Raw genomic sequence first — 15,796 nt, forward strand, 5'->3', positions numbered from 1 at the left:
GTCACTTTGCTGTGAGAATAATACAGCTACATATAAAAATAGTAAAGGAAACAGTGAATTCACATGGCGCTGGCTCTTTTGGGTAACGTTGATCGCTAATTTGGCTCCTGAACCATTGTTCTAAACTTCTAAAGCCTCCCCTGGCCAATGCATAAGGGGCTGTAATTCCATCTGGGAAAAGCAAGCAGACCCCTTTGGTTTTCCTCAGTAAATTGTGGAACATTAGCCTGGGTTGTGGGCCCCACAAGGAGCTGCTGGTGAGAGCTGGTTTTCTTAAAGGGGCCCCCTTCCAGATTCTTACATGTTCCTCAGCAGTGTTCAAAATCCATGTGTGTCCATCTGTGCAGAGGTTCCTTCCGTGTAGTAGTGTCCGTAAGCAGAGCAGCCCTCTGCCAATAGCTCGGCGCAGATGTACTGGACCACAGAGAAAAGAGGAAACAGAACTGGGACTTGGCTGGATTTCTTTCTAGGCACATTTGCCACATCTGCTGCCATCAGAACTGACAGAGCTGGGCATTCCTGAGGACAACTTTCCCCAAACATCCCACTGAACAAAAGTTCCAAGTCCACTCCCTGTGCTGGGAGAACATTGGTCCCCCTCCAGGGATGTGGGAGCCCCAAGGCCTGATTTCCAGAAAGCTGCAGCTCTCACTGATTTGAAATGGAGTTATGGGGGCTCAGCACCTCTGCAAATCAAGCCCCCCACCAGAAAGGCAGCTGTTGAACTCATCCCCACCGGCGGGTCACTGCACTTCTCTTCGGAACTGATGAATTGGGAAGGCGAGCGTAAGGGTCACTCATCCAGGGGCTGAAAGTACCAGAGGGACAAAGAACACAAAAGTAAATGTGAACCCAAAGGAACCGCTGCTGCATTCCCACAAGGGGAAACCAGAGCTTCAGAGCTGTCTATAGACCCCAGGGGCAGCAGAACATTTGAAAGGGTACGTTGTATGTACTGGCAAAACTGCCTGATCCACATCCCAGAGGCAGAATGAACTCTGTCCTCCTGCTCCATTCAGACACAGATTGCTGGAGGGGTATTTCCATAAGCCACGATTGGGAGGACAGGCCATTGTCATCCTCCAGCTCCTTCTCACCAAAGAGCACAGGTAGGCCACACTCCAGGAAATGCAGATGGCACTGGTGTAGCATCAGTGTGTGGAGAACATATGCTTTCTCTCACTGGAAACCACATGCGCAAGAGCTGACATGTGGCTGGGAGAACTGCTCTCCACTGAGAAGTTGGCTACAGGTTTAAGAAAGAAAGAAAGAAAGGCTATCCTCTATGACGGATGCTCCTCGTTCAGTGTACTCCCAAAGGAGGACAAGTATGTGCAGTGTTGCTAGTGGCACTGCGTCGAGGAAACTGCATGCCTGCTAACTTTAAGGCTAAATTACGTGAGTCAGAAGAAATCATGAAATCTTGCTACATAGTTTTACAATGGAGAGAGCAGGGAGATCAAGTCAGGCCCCTCACACGAGACTTAGGATAAACTCTTTGCTGCAACAGTGTCAATGCCGTTCTTTGAAAAGCTGGCATTCCGGGCACTTCGGAGGAGATGAAGCAGAGATGAGCAGTGAAAGAGGATTTGCACCGTGTACACTAGATGCACTGTATTACCCAGCAGACCTGGGCTAACATTACTAAATCTACTTAAGAAATGAGTAACTAGGACTAACGAGCCACAACTTAATTCATAGGGGTAGCAGAATTCATGTTAATCCTCAGCCTGATAAGTAAATGTGACCTCATTCCAAGGAAAGTTTTGTAACTGTGCTAACTGGGTGAGCTGCACTTAGACACACATCCAGCAAACTCTCAAAGCCTGTGACCCTTCCTCGTTGGAGGTGACAGGACAAGTCTCTAAGAGGACATCAGGGAGGGTCTTCTACCAAGTGAGCAGCATTTAGTGTTGATGTCTCCATGAGGATGGACCCTCGCGTCTGGAATCATGCAGGGGTCATGCGTGTCAGTAGCCGATGGGAGTTTAGCGGCTCAAACGATATCTTTGCATTTAGGGGTTTTACGGTTTGCATCCAAGAAGACACACAGCCAAGTCAGATCCTTTCACCGTCTGTGCGTGAACGACGTTCAGCTGTTCCTGTTGTCCCATCTCTGTCCGATTCATGCTCAGATTAAGAGGCGAATCAGTCTGGGCCTGTTACCTCTGTTACTGCTACTTGCCCTTCCTTGTAAATGTGATAGTTAAGGCAGAGACATTACAGATGAGGCTTTCTCACAGCCAGGCCATTGAGAGAACTAGAAAACATCTCGGATTTTACACTGGCCTCTACTTCTATTGTCTCCTCCCTCTGCAGTGCCTAATTTGTAATGAACCAGGTGCCACAGCTCAAGCAAATTTTTTACATTCATAACTGACATGGCAAGCCTAGAGGTGCCGGGGCTCTGAACTGCCAGGCCCGGAGGCGCCGGGGCTCTGAACTGCCAGGCCTAGAGGTGCCGGGGCTCTGAACTGCCAGGCCCAGGGGTGCCGAGCTCTGAACCGCCAGGCCCGGAGGTGCCGGGGCTCTGAACCGCCAGGCCCGGAGGTGCCGGGGCTCTGAACCGCCAGGCCCGGAGGCGCTGGGGCTCTGAACCGCCAGGCCCGGAGGTGCCGGGGCTCTGATCCGCCAGGCCTAGAGGTGCCAGGGCTCAGCCTTGGCACAAATTAAGCACTGTCTCTCTCACAAAGAAGCCACCTGATGGAGTCCTTTCTTCCAGCACAGGGTGGGCTGTACAGGAAGCTCCCTTCAGAGTCCTCTGGTACCACTGCAGAAGGTATCTCTAGATAATCACAATAACACTCCCACAATGCCTCTGCTAGCCCATGGGCAATCCTTCTGTCAGTGGGTCACTGTTTCCCTTCCTGCTTTGGCTATGGCCATGAATCATAGACTATCAGGGTTGGAAGGGACCTCAGGAGGTCATCGAGTCCAACCCCCTGCTCAAAGCAGGACAAATCCCCAACTAAATCATCCCAGCCAGGGCTTTGTCAAGCCTGACCTTAAAAATCTCTAAGGAAGGAGATTCCACCACCTCCCTAGGTAACAAATTTGTTAGTCTCTAAGGTGCCACAAGTACTCCTGTTCTTTTTACATTCCAGTGCTTCAGCACTCTCCTAGTGAAAAAGTTTTTCCTAATATCCAACCTAAACCTCCCCCACTGCAACTTGAGACCATTACTCCTTGTTCTGTAATCTGGTACCACTGAGAACAGTCTAGATCCATCCTCTTTGGAACTCCCTTTCAGGTAGTTGAAAGCAGCTATCAAATCCCCCCTCACTCTTCTCTTTTGCAGACTAAATAATCCCAGTTCCCTCAGCCCCTCCTCATAAGTCATGTGCTACAGCCCCCTAATCATTTTTGTTGCCCTCCGCTGGACTCTTTCCAATTTTTCCACATCCTTCATGTAGTGTGGGGCCCAAAACTGGACACAGTATTGTGGAAGCAGAGAAAGAACTGACAGGAAGGGGATTGCAATGCATGACAGTTCTTTCTCTGCTTCCACAACACTCCAGATGAGGCCTCACCAATGCCGAATAGAGAGGAATGATCACGTCCCTCGATCTGCTGGCTGATGGGATGGCACCAGGCCCAAGCACATCCTACGTGAAGAGCATGACAGTGTTATCACACAGCTGGACTACATTAGCACCATTTTTATATCACTGACAAGAAGTCTCACGCTTACAGTGCAGACCTATTAAAAACTGCTGGTCTGCGGGACAATTAATTTGCAAACTAGTAACCTCAGGTGTCTAATTAATGACCAAATAATCCGTAGGAACTTGCAAACAGTTTGCATCTGCCTTATCCTGAGTAAATAGTTCACAGGCATTTTGCACAGAATGTAGACAGGGAATGATGGGAGAAGGGGCGGGGGGGAGGGAAGGAGTTCCTTACTGTGCCCATGGTACCAGAATAAGCTTCTGCTAAAATAATCAGAAATGAGTAATGAACAATACTGAGAATCATATCATTAGGCTTCAGAGCCAACAGCCCATTAGAGTGATTATTTCAGTTCCTCTGCAGACTAAGGAAGACAACACTCCATGGTTCACATTTGGACTGGGGCATGAGCCAAATTCCAGTACTACCCCACCATGCTTCATTGCTGCTGCCACAGCATGGAGGGGGAAACAGAAGAAGGGAATTCCTTTTCACTTCATGGTCAGGTGAAGCATTATGCTAACAAGCACCTAACCTGGCTCCCCTGATGACTGGCGCGTCTTCCCTGGGCATTAGGCTTCTCTTTAGTGCTTGTGTTCATGCGAAAGGTCTGAAATCCAAAGAGGGGGCAGGGAGTGAATGGAACGGGAGGGGAATGGGAACTGGCTCCCACAGTAACAGCTAGCTACATTCCCCCACCCTATTTTCCAGCTGTCCTCTCCCCAGGGCATTCAGGACCTTGCTGCAGTCTTCATTGAGAAGGGGATTTTTTTCCCCCCTTGCTGAGTCAACTCCTGCTGACTCAGTTTAGGGACAAAAGGTGCCAGCCTGTCTGTGACAGCTCAGCCTTGCCACATGAATCAGAACAAACCCGTCTGTCTTTTCCTTGGGAGAACCATCCCGAGCTTCTCAGAAACCCATCAGCTTCATGTTCTGCAACCAACACTGCACTGACACTGCCCGTCAGAGACAGGAGCACAGGATTGGCCATCCCAGCAGCCAAGGGCAGGCGACTTCATTGTCTTCTGCTGTAGTCTATGCCTGAGGCCCAGGCTAAACAAGCAAGGTTCATTATCCTGGGAAGTAGCCTGCCTGGGTTCTACTGTTCTCTGTGGTTCTAGGGGACCGTAGAAGCCCTCCAGAGGCAGAGAGGGAAAGCCGGGGTAGGAAGGAAGGAGGCAGGGAGCCTGGGGTAAGGGGGTTTAGTATATAGGAAATGAGTAATGTCCCTTTAAATAGTTTGGGAGACCTTCTCCACCCTGCTTCTTCTGGAGGGCTCCCAAACTACTTAAAGGGACACTACCTAATTTCTGCACATTACGGTGGGGAAGGAGAGGAGTGTGGGTGAACCCCGGTGGGAGGAGAACCAGGGGGTGGGAGAGATATCTACCCAACCAAACCATGTGTGACTTCTCACTCAGGCACCCAGGCTAGGCACTCTGCCCCAGCTATCGCCCTCCCCACTCTCAATCCTGCACTCCCGGAGCGTGCGCTGTGCCTGGCCGCTCTCAGCTTTACCCCTCATGCGTCAGGGTTTAAACCAAGCTCCAGGTGCTTGGGATTAGGATGAGCCATTAAGGGCAAGGACAGGTTACCCCACATCGGCTACTGTTGGGTTCTTACCCGCGAAGCACCTGGCCTAGATGGACCTTGCCAATTCCTGTGTTCCTATTGTGACTCGGAGAGATAAGCTGTGACTGTCCTACAGGACCTGAGAGACCAGCACGGCTCCAGGCCCAGTTTGATGATGGCTGGGCCCGAACGCCCAGAGTTTGGGTTTGGCTCCGCAGCCAGCGACGCAGCAGGTTTGGGTGCATTCATACACCAGCTGTTGGCTCATCCCTAGCCCCGTGCTGGGTGCCTTGCTCACAGGCCGACCAGGATTGGGCGTGCTGTAGAGACAACGTGCCCAGCCGTGGATGGGGTGGGGAGAGAGGCCCACGCCACCTCTCCGGCATCGCTGTACTGTGCTGGGGAAGTGGCATCCGGGCTGCCTCCACCAGTGGGAAGCAATCTGTGATACAGGCCTTTTGCAGGAGGGGAGGAGGGGGTGGAGTCTGCAAGAGGGGATCATGGGCCCTCCCTGGGAATTGTTAGAGCCCAGCTATTTGCACCTCTCCCCGAAACGCTACCGAATGGCGTCCATCCACTCACCTGCCTCCACTCAGGGCACTGACCCCCGTGTGCTCAATCATCGAAGGGCTTGAGCAGGGCGATCCACCTCCACAATAGCTGGCTATATAGGCCATCTCGCCCCGCTACCGTGGTTTAGCTTTGCCTAAGCCTGGGTAGTGCTACAGAGCATATTAACATTCCTCTCCCTTAGCCTCCCCTCAGTTAATCTTCATTCCCACCAAAACACAAACGCAACCAGACAGGAGATTATGGAAAGAAAAACAGCCAAAACCTCCCCAAAAGGCAAACGAATCAGGAACCAGCAAGAAACCGGTTGAAAAAGAAGAAACACCTTTAATTTTAAAATCTTTCCTTAAAAACATGTATATAAAGTTTACAGCATAAAAAATAATATCTCACCGGTATAAATGTGGCTTAATAAGAGCTCTACAAATACATTTGTAAACCTAGGATAACGTTAACACTTTGGTACCTTAGTTTGAACGCAGTTCCGTGTCTTGCCCCCATGATGGCTTAGGAGAGGTTAATAGGAAAAATGCAAATACAGGCGGTTTCTGTTCAGAGATTCCACACAGGCCTAATAACGTGCTATAAAAAGGTGCAATCCCAACAGATTATCCATATTGTACCGTGCGGGGGCGAGGGAGGGGCTGAGAGAGAGAGAAATCAATGGGCAAACTCACTAATGCGTTGGACTTGGTAGTGCAGTCTGTAAAGGGGGAAACAGCAAACAGGGGCGGGGGAGTGAGACAGACCAGTCCCCTGTGTCATGGGCCCTTCCACTGCTTGGCTCCTCAGTTTCATTCATCCCCCAAGCCTAGAGGGAACGAATCACACGTCTGGCCAAGCTCTTCTCACAGTAACCCAGGAGCAAACCTAGAACAACTCCATGCCTATGCTCGGGCACTCCAGATTTATACTGGCGTGTCTGAGTGCAGGGTTTGCTCCTCCAAGGGAAACGGGGAATTCCATTGAACTGGGCCAGTGGGGAGGGTGCTGACTTGGGAGTCTTGGGTGCATTTCCCTGCTCTATCACAGACTCCTTGTGTGACCTTAGACAAGTCACTTAGCCTCTCTGGGCATCAGTTCCCTTCTGTACAGTGGCTATACGAGCACTGCCCTGGCCCACAGGGGTACTGTGAGGACAAACACACTAAAGACTGTGAGGTGCAGAGATACCCCCATAATGGGGGCCAGGTAAGTACCATAGATCGAAACAAATGGATTGAGGCTGATAGTCTGCTTGGCGGGCAGGCCCCTCCCCAACGTTCCCCGTCTATAAGGCGTGGAGGTGACCATGACTGCAAGATTGCATGAGCACAGAGTACCAGCATCAATGTAACGTCACCTTTAAAAATGGCATTGCTGAGTGGCTCCAAGCAAAAGATGTGATTCTCTTTCATTTAACTCTGCATCAGGTCATCACGGCTCAAGATGACCTGCTTCCTAATCCACTGTCCCTTCCCTGCAGGGTGTTCCCCTCCATTCCGGCACTGCCACTTGAAGCCCAGGGCATGACCGAAGAGACAGCCGGTCAGATGTCCCGTGCCGGTTCTGCCCTGGCGCTTTGCACTTTGGCTCCTACCCATTGAATACCTTCAGAAACGCAGAAGGTTGAAACAAGGTTAGAGGAACTAGAGATGCGCTACGTCTGAAATCACTGCAAGCAGGAAGGAAGCGGCTGAGCCTATAACAAGGTTTGAAAGTGTGGGGAGGAGGAGCCCAGGAGACATGCCGTGGGGATGGGTGGCTCATTCCACTGCAGTTTGATCTCACTGGGCAGAATTTCATTAATGGTTCTCCCCCCTCCCAATGTGTTACATTCCCAGCTGCTGCCGTCACTGGGACATGCTGTGTAGCTTGTGTCAGTCACCTGTCTGATGCAGCTCAGGTTTCTGATAGGCTTGACCTAAGTGTCCGTACAGGCCTGGAAATCCAGGGGCTGCAGCAGCTTGGTCCCATGGGCCATGGAGCAGAGTTGCCACCTGCAGCAATGTGATGTGAAAGCTGCAGATCAGTTGCCCTTCTACTGTCTGAAGAGAAACACTGCAGATAAACCACTGGGTCGTATTTAGGGTCGCCAGCGCTGTAGGGCAGGGTCAGGAGCCAGCCACACTCCTAGCATTGTCTTAAACCTAAAGTGGGGAAAGGAGAGCATTTCCCTGGTACCCTGCGTGTGTGTGTGGCGGTTGTGTGAGCCTGTGCCAATATTTTAACCCCTTTGCAAAAACCGGCAAAGCTGGGATTGGCCTCAATTGATGTGGGGGAAGATGGAAGGGTGAAAATGAAGGCTCTGTCTCTTTAAATTCCCCCTCCCTTTATGGGGGAAGAGCGGGAGCAGGTGGCCAGTCACTCTTCGCTCTCCACCTGTTCTGGGACTGCCACCTGTCTTGCTATGAGGCAAGGGCTAGGGTCAAACTCAGTTAAAACTCAGCTGGAGCAGGAATCCTGTAGGGAACAACCCTGCATGGCTGGGAGGAGGCGATGGACTAATGACATGCTAGTCTAGTTCTTTCTCTAACCTCTGTGCAGTGGAACAAGGAAGGGATCCCCTCCCTCCCCGGTGCTTGGGCTGTGGCAAATCTCTCCCAAAAGGATACAGCTATGAGATATCCCTCCCCTGCTTAGTCCAGTATTGTGGACTGACATAACACGGCGTTCCCCAGGATCTCCATCCAACACTTATCAAGATACTTCCTGCCGGTTGGTGCTGTACCTCCCAGAGAGTTGGTGATCCTAAATTAGGTGGGTCTTTAACACCAGTTTTGGCCAACTTTCTACCGATTGCTCCTTGCCACTGCAAGTCTAGCTCCCATCTCACTGCTCCGACTCCACCAAGGACCTGCTGGTCCCCGCAGAGGTGAATAGAGACAACTCAGTTCCAAGTAAAGTCCACTGTGCTCTAGACTTTATAATGTGACGCAAAACACTAAACACGACTCTCCTTACATAAAACCCACCCAACTGAAAATGACAAACATTAAAAAGTCAAACATGTCAGTCTGAGCAGCATCTTAAATATGGAGAGAGACACTGTAGTGTAGCAATAGACTCCTGGATGCACAGAAATCGTGACTGGCAGGAGGAAAGTGCATATATTGGAGCAGATAACTTTGTAATGATTGCAGATTAAAATAGGAGTTAAAAAAATATACCGGCGATGGGCCCAAACTGCAGCACTGGGTTCCCTTTGGGGGTTCTGGAGACTCCATCATTTGGGGTCCTTGGAAAAGGGGTTCAGTTTGGACCCATCCCCCAACATTAAAAACAAACAAAAATAGTAACAATATAAAATAAAAACCCTAGAGGAATCGGTTCCCTTCAGGACAAATTATGGCTACAAAGTTGATGGCAACAGATGGGTTAAAACATTTGTCGTTCCCAGAAGTCTGACGGATCCAGGTGGGAATTTCAGAAGCAGAGAGAGAGAGAGAGAGAGAGGGTGTGAACCTTAATGCCTGGCAGATTTTGGCCATGGAATTCCTTCTGGCAACTGTAAGGGATAGGTGTACTTTGCCCATGGAGCCGCCACCATTGTACCCATTGGCTGGTTGGGAATTAAAAAAAAGCAGACTCCTTTCTTTGAAAAGGGTTTTCCCTTCTTGGTGTTCCTGAGGCTACCCAGCTGGACTCTTACCTGGGGGGAGGCTCACCTGGTCAGCACTGTCTGCCCTTATCCGAGGGGGCGTCTCACTCTGACACAAGGCAGCGAGTCACTGCACACTCGCGGCAGGATGTGAAACCAAAAAGCTTTCCAGCCCAGCGGAGCAGAAGGCAAATCAAACTCTTCATGTCAAGCCCAGATGGGGCTGGAAGTAGCCAGACAGTGTTCAGCACCAGCACACCTTTGCCAGACTTCCTGCTAGCCCCAGATTCACAAGGTCAGATTTGTACAGCTAAATTTTGCTTAGGGCTGCTGTGTGGGCAGGAGCTAATGGGTTCTTTAAATCACAGGTTCTATTTCAAGTAGTAGCACGGGGCATCATAAAAAGAGAAATCTGCCCTGGCAGATAAAGGCTCTGACCATAGAGGGGATCTATTAAATCCACCCAGATTGAGAGGTCTTAGAAAGCTGGGACAAAAACACAACACAAACTACTTGATAAGAGCAGTATCCCTTCACCTGGCTGAAGCTGTGGTGGCTTGTGCCCTACAGAGCACCTAAGAAACCGAGGAAACGTGGGCTAACCCCAACGATCTATGTTGCTTCCTTGTGGTTTGGGGCATTTCTTGAGTCATGTCCACTGAACGTGGATCTTGCACTACGATCAAGAGGATGCGTGTGTAGGAAAAGCGTTGCCATTCACAGAATGATTCCTGAGGATGATGGGATATGAGAAATCTGACCATACTTGCAGGAAATAGAGAAACACCTCTGGCCATGGTTTGCAGTATTGCAGTAGCACTTGGCTGGCTACCACTAACAGTGCTACATTTAGCTTTCACATTTTATTAAAAACATAACCCTCCCCGCCACAGGTACCTGTTCCTCTTGATTTAACTTTACAAATCTGTCACCATTAACTAGAGCTGATTGGAAAACACACCAAAATTGTCAATGTTTTTCGGTGGACAGTTTTAGACGGCTCTATAAACTGGCCGACAAACCTCCACAAAGAACGTCATTGAAAATGTGAACATTTCCAGCCATCTCTGTTAATAAGAGCACAGCCACCATGTGTGTGAGAGGGACAGGGAAGTGGATGAGCTAGAAGGAGCTGTGGGTGTGGAGGAAAAGGGTGCTAAGCAATTTGATGCTATTCAAAAGGGAGAAAATGCTGGTTTCCAAGCTGAAGACATTGTCATAACCTTCCTGTTTTGGGGGATTTTCATGGTTTCCTTGTTTTCCACCTGGTTTAACTCTTCGGCTAACGAGTGGAAGCTCAGAGCGCTACAGGTCACAGCCCTGCCAATGGGGTAGAGGAGGGGTTTGAAGCAAGACGAGAGGTTCTCCAACATTTCCATTCTGCATTCCACTTTCTAAGAGAAAGTCCCTGTCTTAGGCCCACTTCCCATCCGACAACCTGATCCTTCCTCCTCTGCTTGGGTCCCAAAATGTACCATCCTGCAAGGCTCCATGGATCCTGTCAGCATGAGAACGGCTGCTCCTGGCAAACACAAATGCTGCTTGTTGTTTAAAAGTTGGCTTCCCCCCATGTATTTGTACAGTCAAAGAGACTGTAAGTGGCAGGACCATAAACCCTATACAGCTCTCAGATGACTTCACAACCTCTCTCTCTCTCTCTCTCTCTCGCTGTCCCTGGATCGCCTGGGCTTGTGTTTATGCAGCCTGGTTACTCACCTAGGGCAAGAGGCTGCAATTCACGTGAGGGACCCAGACGGCATAGAAAGGGGAACTCGTATGAACAAAGTAACATCAACGTCATACCACTGCTTCCCAAAGATAAAACAAAGATTCTGGAGCCAGTTGGGCTGAGAGACTTTCCCAGCAGGTGAAATAGGTTCCGTGGCACTAGAAGATTAATGAATAGCCATTTGTGTTCCTATACTGGCCCTGGCTAGTGAATTAAGAGATCTTATTTGTTCCCTTTAAATGAGCGATATGGAGACTATCTAGGCTTAGAGTCCACACAGAGGAAGATAACGCTGGAATGTGCTGTTGCTGCCACAACAGAGTCATTATCAGAGCATCCCTGATTCCTGGCAGGCCCATAGGAACCCAGGGTGCTGTTGTGGGCAGAAAGAGGGTCAGCCTATGACATCTCCTTGGGGGTGGAGGAAAAGGGTGCTAATGCAGCATTGTGGCCCAGTGCCACAGGTACCTGTACCACAGTGCTTGTGGTGCCGCATTCCTCTCAGAAAGGCTGGAGAGGACAAGAGGGGAAGAACGTGACTGGTTTCTCCTGGTGACTGGATTCTCCATGGCTCGTTTCTCCTCAGCGGCTATAATAGCTCTGCTGTGCTTGAGAGAGAATCCAATCAGTATGATCCTGTTCTCTAGTGACTGGGGCCTGGCCTATCGGCTTCCCGACGCCCCACCAGGGAGCTGCAAGGAATCGGTCTGTCCAGCCCAGCCACGTATGGCAGTTGTACCACAGCGTGGCGGATACGCAGAACATCAAAGAGGCAGCTTCGGCCCAGATGGACACTGGAATTCAGAGCCACCTGTTGCACCGGGGTGCGGGAAAGAGGCTGGGATATCAAATAAATGGAGTGAACGGCAGCATCTCCTCTGGAGACCCGCTGGAGCCCTGCCCCTTGGTCTGGGAGCACTGCAGGCTTCACTGTGAGGAGAAGAGGTTTGTCTGTGAGGAGACCCCGCCTCATCTCAGTAGTTTGATCAATAGGGTGGAGTGTGGCAGTGAGGCTGGGGGAGGGGAACGGTGCCTCTATAGTCCACGTTGGGCTGGGAGGTGGGACGGAGGGCGGGATAAAGAAGCACCCGTCCAGGTTCTCCACCAAGTTTGGTTGCCCCCCAGCTGGTCTCACTGGTAGGGTGTGGGGTAGCATCAGCCCTGCCCTTTCTACAGAAAACTCTCTTCCATGTCGTGGTGCCCTTGGCTTGGCTCCTGGCAGCCCGACTTCGGTTCAGGTTCCTCCTGTTCCCCTTCCTGCTGTAGGTCCAGGGGGCTGTCACAGGATATTGTGGATGCTGTGTTCACTTCGTTCAGAGTAGAACTAAAGGGGGGGAGAGAAAGGAGAGAAATAAATGTGCTGTCTGTAATCGCTGATGTCCCAAGCGAGGACCCACTTGCTAGGGAAGACATGGCTGGCTCTCTTGTGGCACGAGGAGTGACTACCTACGCCCCCACAGTGGCCCAGTGCCATCCTCCATCTTAGACAGGCTCCAACTCCCACAGAACGATTGACAAAATGGAACTTAAATTCATCCCCCTCACTCGCACACAGTGCAGCCATCAAAGCCCCACGGGGTGTGCACACCTGGCGCGCTAGCTGCTGCGTAAACATAACAACTTGCTGTCCAGCCTCTCCCCGGGCCCCCAGCCCAGCCTGGCGCGAGGACCTTGAATGGCAGCTGGCAGTGCAGATAGACTGGGCAGCTGTGAAGGGAAAGGCCAGGCTGTGGGTAGATTTAAGGATCCTGAGAGTGAAGGGAGCTGATCCTGGAGCTGCTTTACCTGTTCCGCCTCCTCCCACCCCTTTCTACCTGACCACACTCTCCTGCTTTTGTTGTATGAAGCATTTGTTGTTTAGATTTCAGGATGGTCAGAGATCAGATTCGGGGGAAGCATGAAGAGGCCTGTGTTTGCTACCTGGCCCGGCTGACCGAAGCCTCCTGAGGGGCGTCGTCGATTCCGTCGGGCTTGGGGTCAGGAAGGGGGATGATGTACTCATTGTCCCCCTCGTCCTGCTGCACGGCTGTATAGAGGACACTTCCGGTGCCGGAGCTGGGGGTGAGCCCGGCGCTGCTGACCCCGGGGATTCTGGGCCTTGTGCGCAGAACAGCAGGGTGGTCACTCTTCAGGAACTCTTCCTCGACCTGTTGGTACCTCTGCTCCCGCAGGGCAGGTTACAAAAGAAACGAGGAGGGTGAGAGGCGGTTGTGCTAATCGGGGTCAAGCCGGCATCCTCAGGCATATAAAGAGAAACTACAGAGTCTGGGCCCTGTTCCCACTGGAAGCCGCACACTGTGCACTGCTACAGTGCGCTCCATTTCAGGATCGCACGGTGCTTCCCAGACATGAGTTAATGAAGCCCTCAAGGCAGCCCTGGGAGAGAGGAGGCCGATTTCAAAGCATCCCCTGAGCGGCTCCATTTTTGGGTGAGCCACCTGAGATATCGGGGTGATACTGCTGTTCTCCATGGTGCTCTATGTCTGTGTGAGTGAGAGGAGAATCAGGCCTTCTGTGTCCAAAATCCGAGGCACGCCCGCGGATGGCTGGACAATTGGGGAAGCACGTGGAATGGAGTGACCCGAGAACACTGGGGAAGAGCCAGGAACAGAACTCAGATCTCCTGAGCCCCAATCCTGGGCATCAACAACTAGACAATGCTCACACCTGACATTTGTCCCTCTCTTTTTACGTAACCAGGGTATTACCAATATGCCCAGCCACGCTGGGAAATGTCACTTTACAAAAGGCTGCTGATTTTTTTCCTACAGCAAATTGATCTTTATAGCAAATTGCTGGAAACAGTGTCGCTTTTCGTTTTTTTCTCTGAATTGACCAGCAAATATATTTCAAACCTTATGAATTAAACTGTTAACATTTCATTATCACCACTGACCCTGAAAGAGCCCGAAGTGCTTTACAAATTCTCAGACAAACTATACACAGGGAGCACTTTGCCACCAAAGTCCAGCCACCTCTGAGAAATGGCAAATGTTTAACTGCACACAGCAACGCTACACAGCATTTAGGGCAGGAAGTGAAGAAGAATGCTGTGTCCAGTTTGAACTGCAAGAAGGATTTAGATCGCCAGAATGTACTTGCTTGAGTTGGAATATGCCCTGGAGAACACAGGCCCAACTTCCCCTCTTTCTCCTGGGTGCTTGACACCCGCCCCCTGCCCCGCCCCTGCTCCACCCCTTCCATGAGGCCCCACCCCCATTCCAACCCCTTCCCCAAAGTCCCCGCCCTGCCCCTATTCCAACTCCTTCCCCAAATCCCTGCCCTGCCTCTTCCCCGCCTCCTCCACTGAGCAAGCCATGTTCCCGCTCCTCGCTTGGCGTGTGCTAATGCTACCAAACAGCTGTTTAGTGGCGGCCGGGCGGGAAGCGCTGGGAGGCAGGGGGAGGAGCGGGGACGTGGCACGCTCAGGGGAGGAGGGGAGCTTGGCTGCCAGTGGGTGCAGAGCACCCACTAATTTTTCCCCGTGGGTGCTCCAGCCCCAGAGCACCCACGGAGTTGGCGCCTATGCTGGAGAATGGGATTAACACCCCTTTCCCTCCCCAAAATACCTGGGGATCTTATAGACCAGAATTTGTCAGAGCCTCAGTTCTCCAGCTCAGCTGAAAGATGCATCACCAAGTATAGAAGATGTTTGGCTGTAAAATGGGGCTCATTTCTCATACAGACGCTGTATATTTCAAGGATAGGTTATATTTAATTTAGACAAAGGAAGAAATGCCTATGGTGTATCTAACTAAGGTGCTGACATGTCCCACATTACTACAGCATCAGAACTCCTCATAATCTTTAATGTATTTATCCTCACAACACCCCTGTGAAATAGGGCGGTGCTATTCTTCCCATTTTATAGATGGGGAACTGAGGCACAGAGAAACTCATTGCCCAAGGTTACACAAGAAGCCTGGCAGAGCAGGGACTTGAACCCGTCTCCCAAGCCCTAGGCTAGTACCCTAACCACTGGACCCTCCTTCCTCTATAGTAGAGTCTCCTCCCCACACTCCCAACATAGCATTCCTGGGACATACCTTCTTGTATCCATCTGCCAGGAGGTTCCCCATAAGTACCACCAGCTGAGAGAAGGAAGGTCTTATCTCAAACTTCTCTTCCCAACATTTCTGCATGATGTCATAGCTGGGGAGATGGGGGTGGGGGGAAGGACACCACAGAGAGTTAGATGGCGGAAGGGGTGATGGAGCCAGTTTGAGGAGATGTGGCCAGTGCAAACGTACACAGTGAACACTTACATCTCGTTGGAAGCATGGGTGGGTTTAGACATTCGGTAGCCACATTTGATGGCATTGTAGAACTGCTCATTCATGGGTAGTTCAGGGTATGGAGTCCCACCTAGGAGGAGAAAGAAGAGCTGGAAACCAGGCTAACGGGGAGGCTCCACCACACTCACACTGTCGGTGTTGTTATAACACCAGCACCACCCTCCTTCCCATCTGTTCACCATTCCTACCCCACCTTCATTGCCAGTCCTGTGCGAGTCAGTGTGTGATAGGACAAGGCCCTATCACAGAGGCATGGGTGGGATGGGACTCAGGGATTGGTATCTTTCTCCCATGGTGGGACTGGAGGGAGATTGAGGGACAAGCCTGTGCGGTCCTGGGAGGTGGGTTGTGTTCTAATGAAGGAGAGTGATTCTCAGGGCA

The 15,796-nt window shown here is 51.1% G+C and overlaps 1 protein-coding gene across 2 annotated transcripts in view; it reads right to left on the reverse strand.

Annotated features, from left to right (window-relative positions):
* Window positions 1–6,118: 6,118 nt before the first annotated feature.
* The window catches only part of PDGFRB (platelet derived growth factor receptor beta), a 56,450-nt gene continuing 46,772 nt past the window's right edge, over window positions 6,119–15,796 (reverse strand). For both annotated transcript variants that reach the window (XM_065555096.1, XM_065555095.1), the window contains 4 exons: window positions 15,386–15,485; window positions 15,167–15,272; window positions 13,041–13,279; window positions 6,119–12,444 (listed from right to left, as the gene is read on the reverse strand). In XM_065555096.1, the coding sequence (XP_065411168.1) occupies window positions 12,291–12,444; window positions 13,041–13,279; window positions 15,167–15,272; window positions 15,386–15,485 (599 nt within the window). In that variant the 3' untranslated portion in view covers window positions 6,119–12,290. The remainder of the gene's footprint in view (window positions 12,445–13,040; window positions 13,280–15,166; window positions 15,273–15,385; window positions 15,486–15,796) is intronic.

The sequence above is a fragment of the Chrysemys picta genome, chromosome 8, assembly GCF_011386835.1.
Source record: "Chrysemys picta bellii isolate R12L10 chromosome 8, ASM1138683v2, whole genome shotgun sequence".
NCBI classification, from domain to species: Eukaryota; Metazoa; Chordata; order Testudines; family Emydidae; genus Chrysemys; species Chrysemys picta.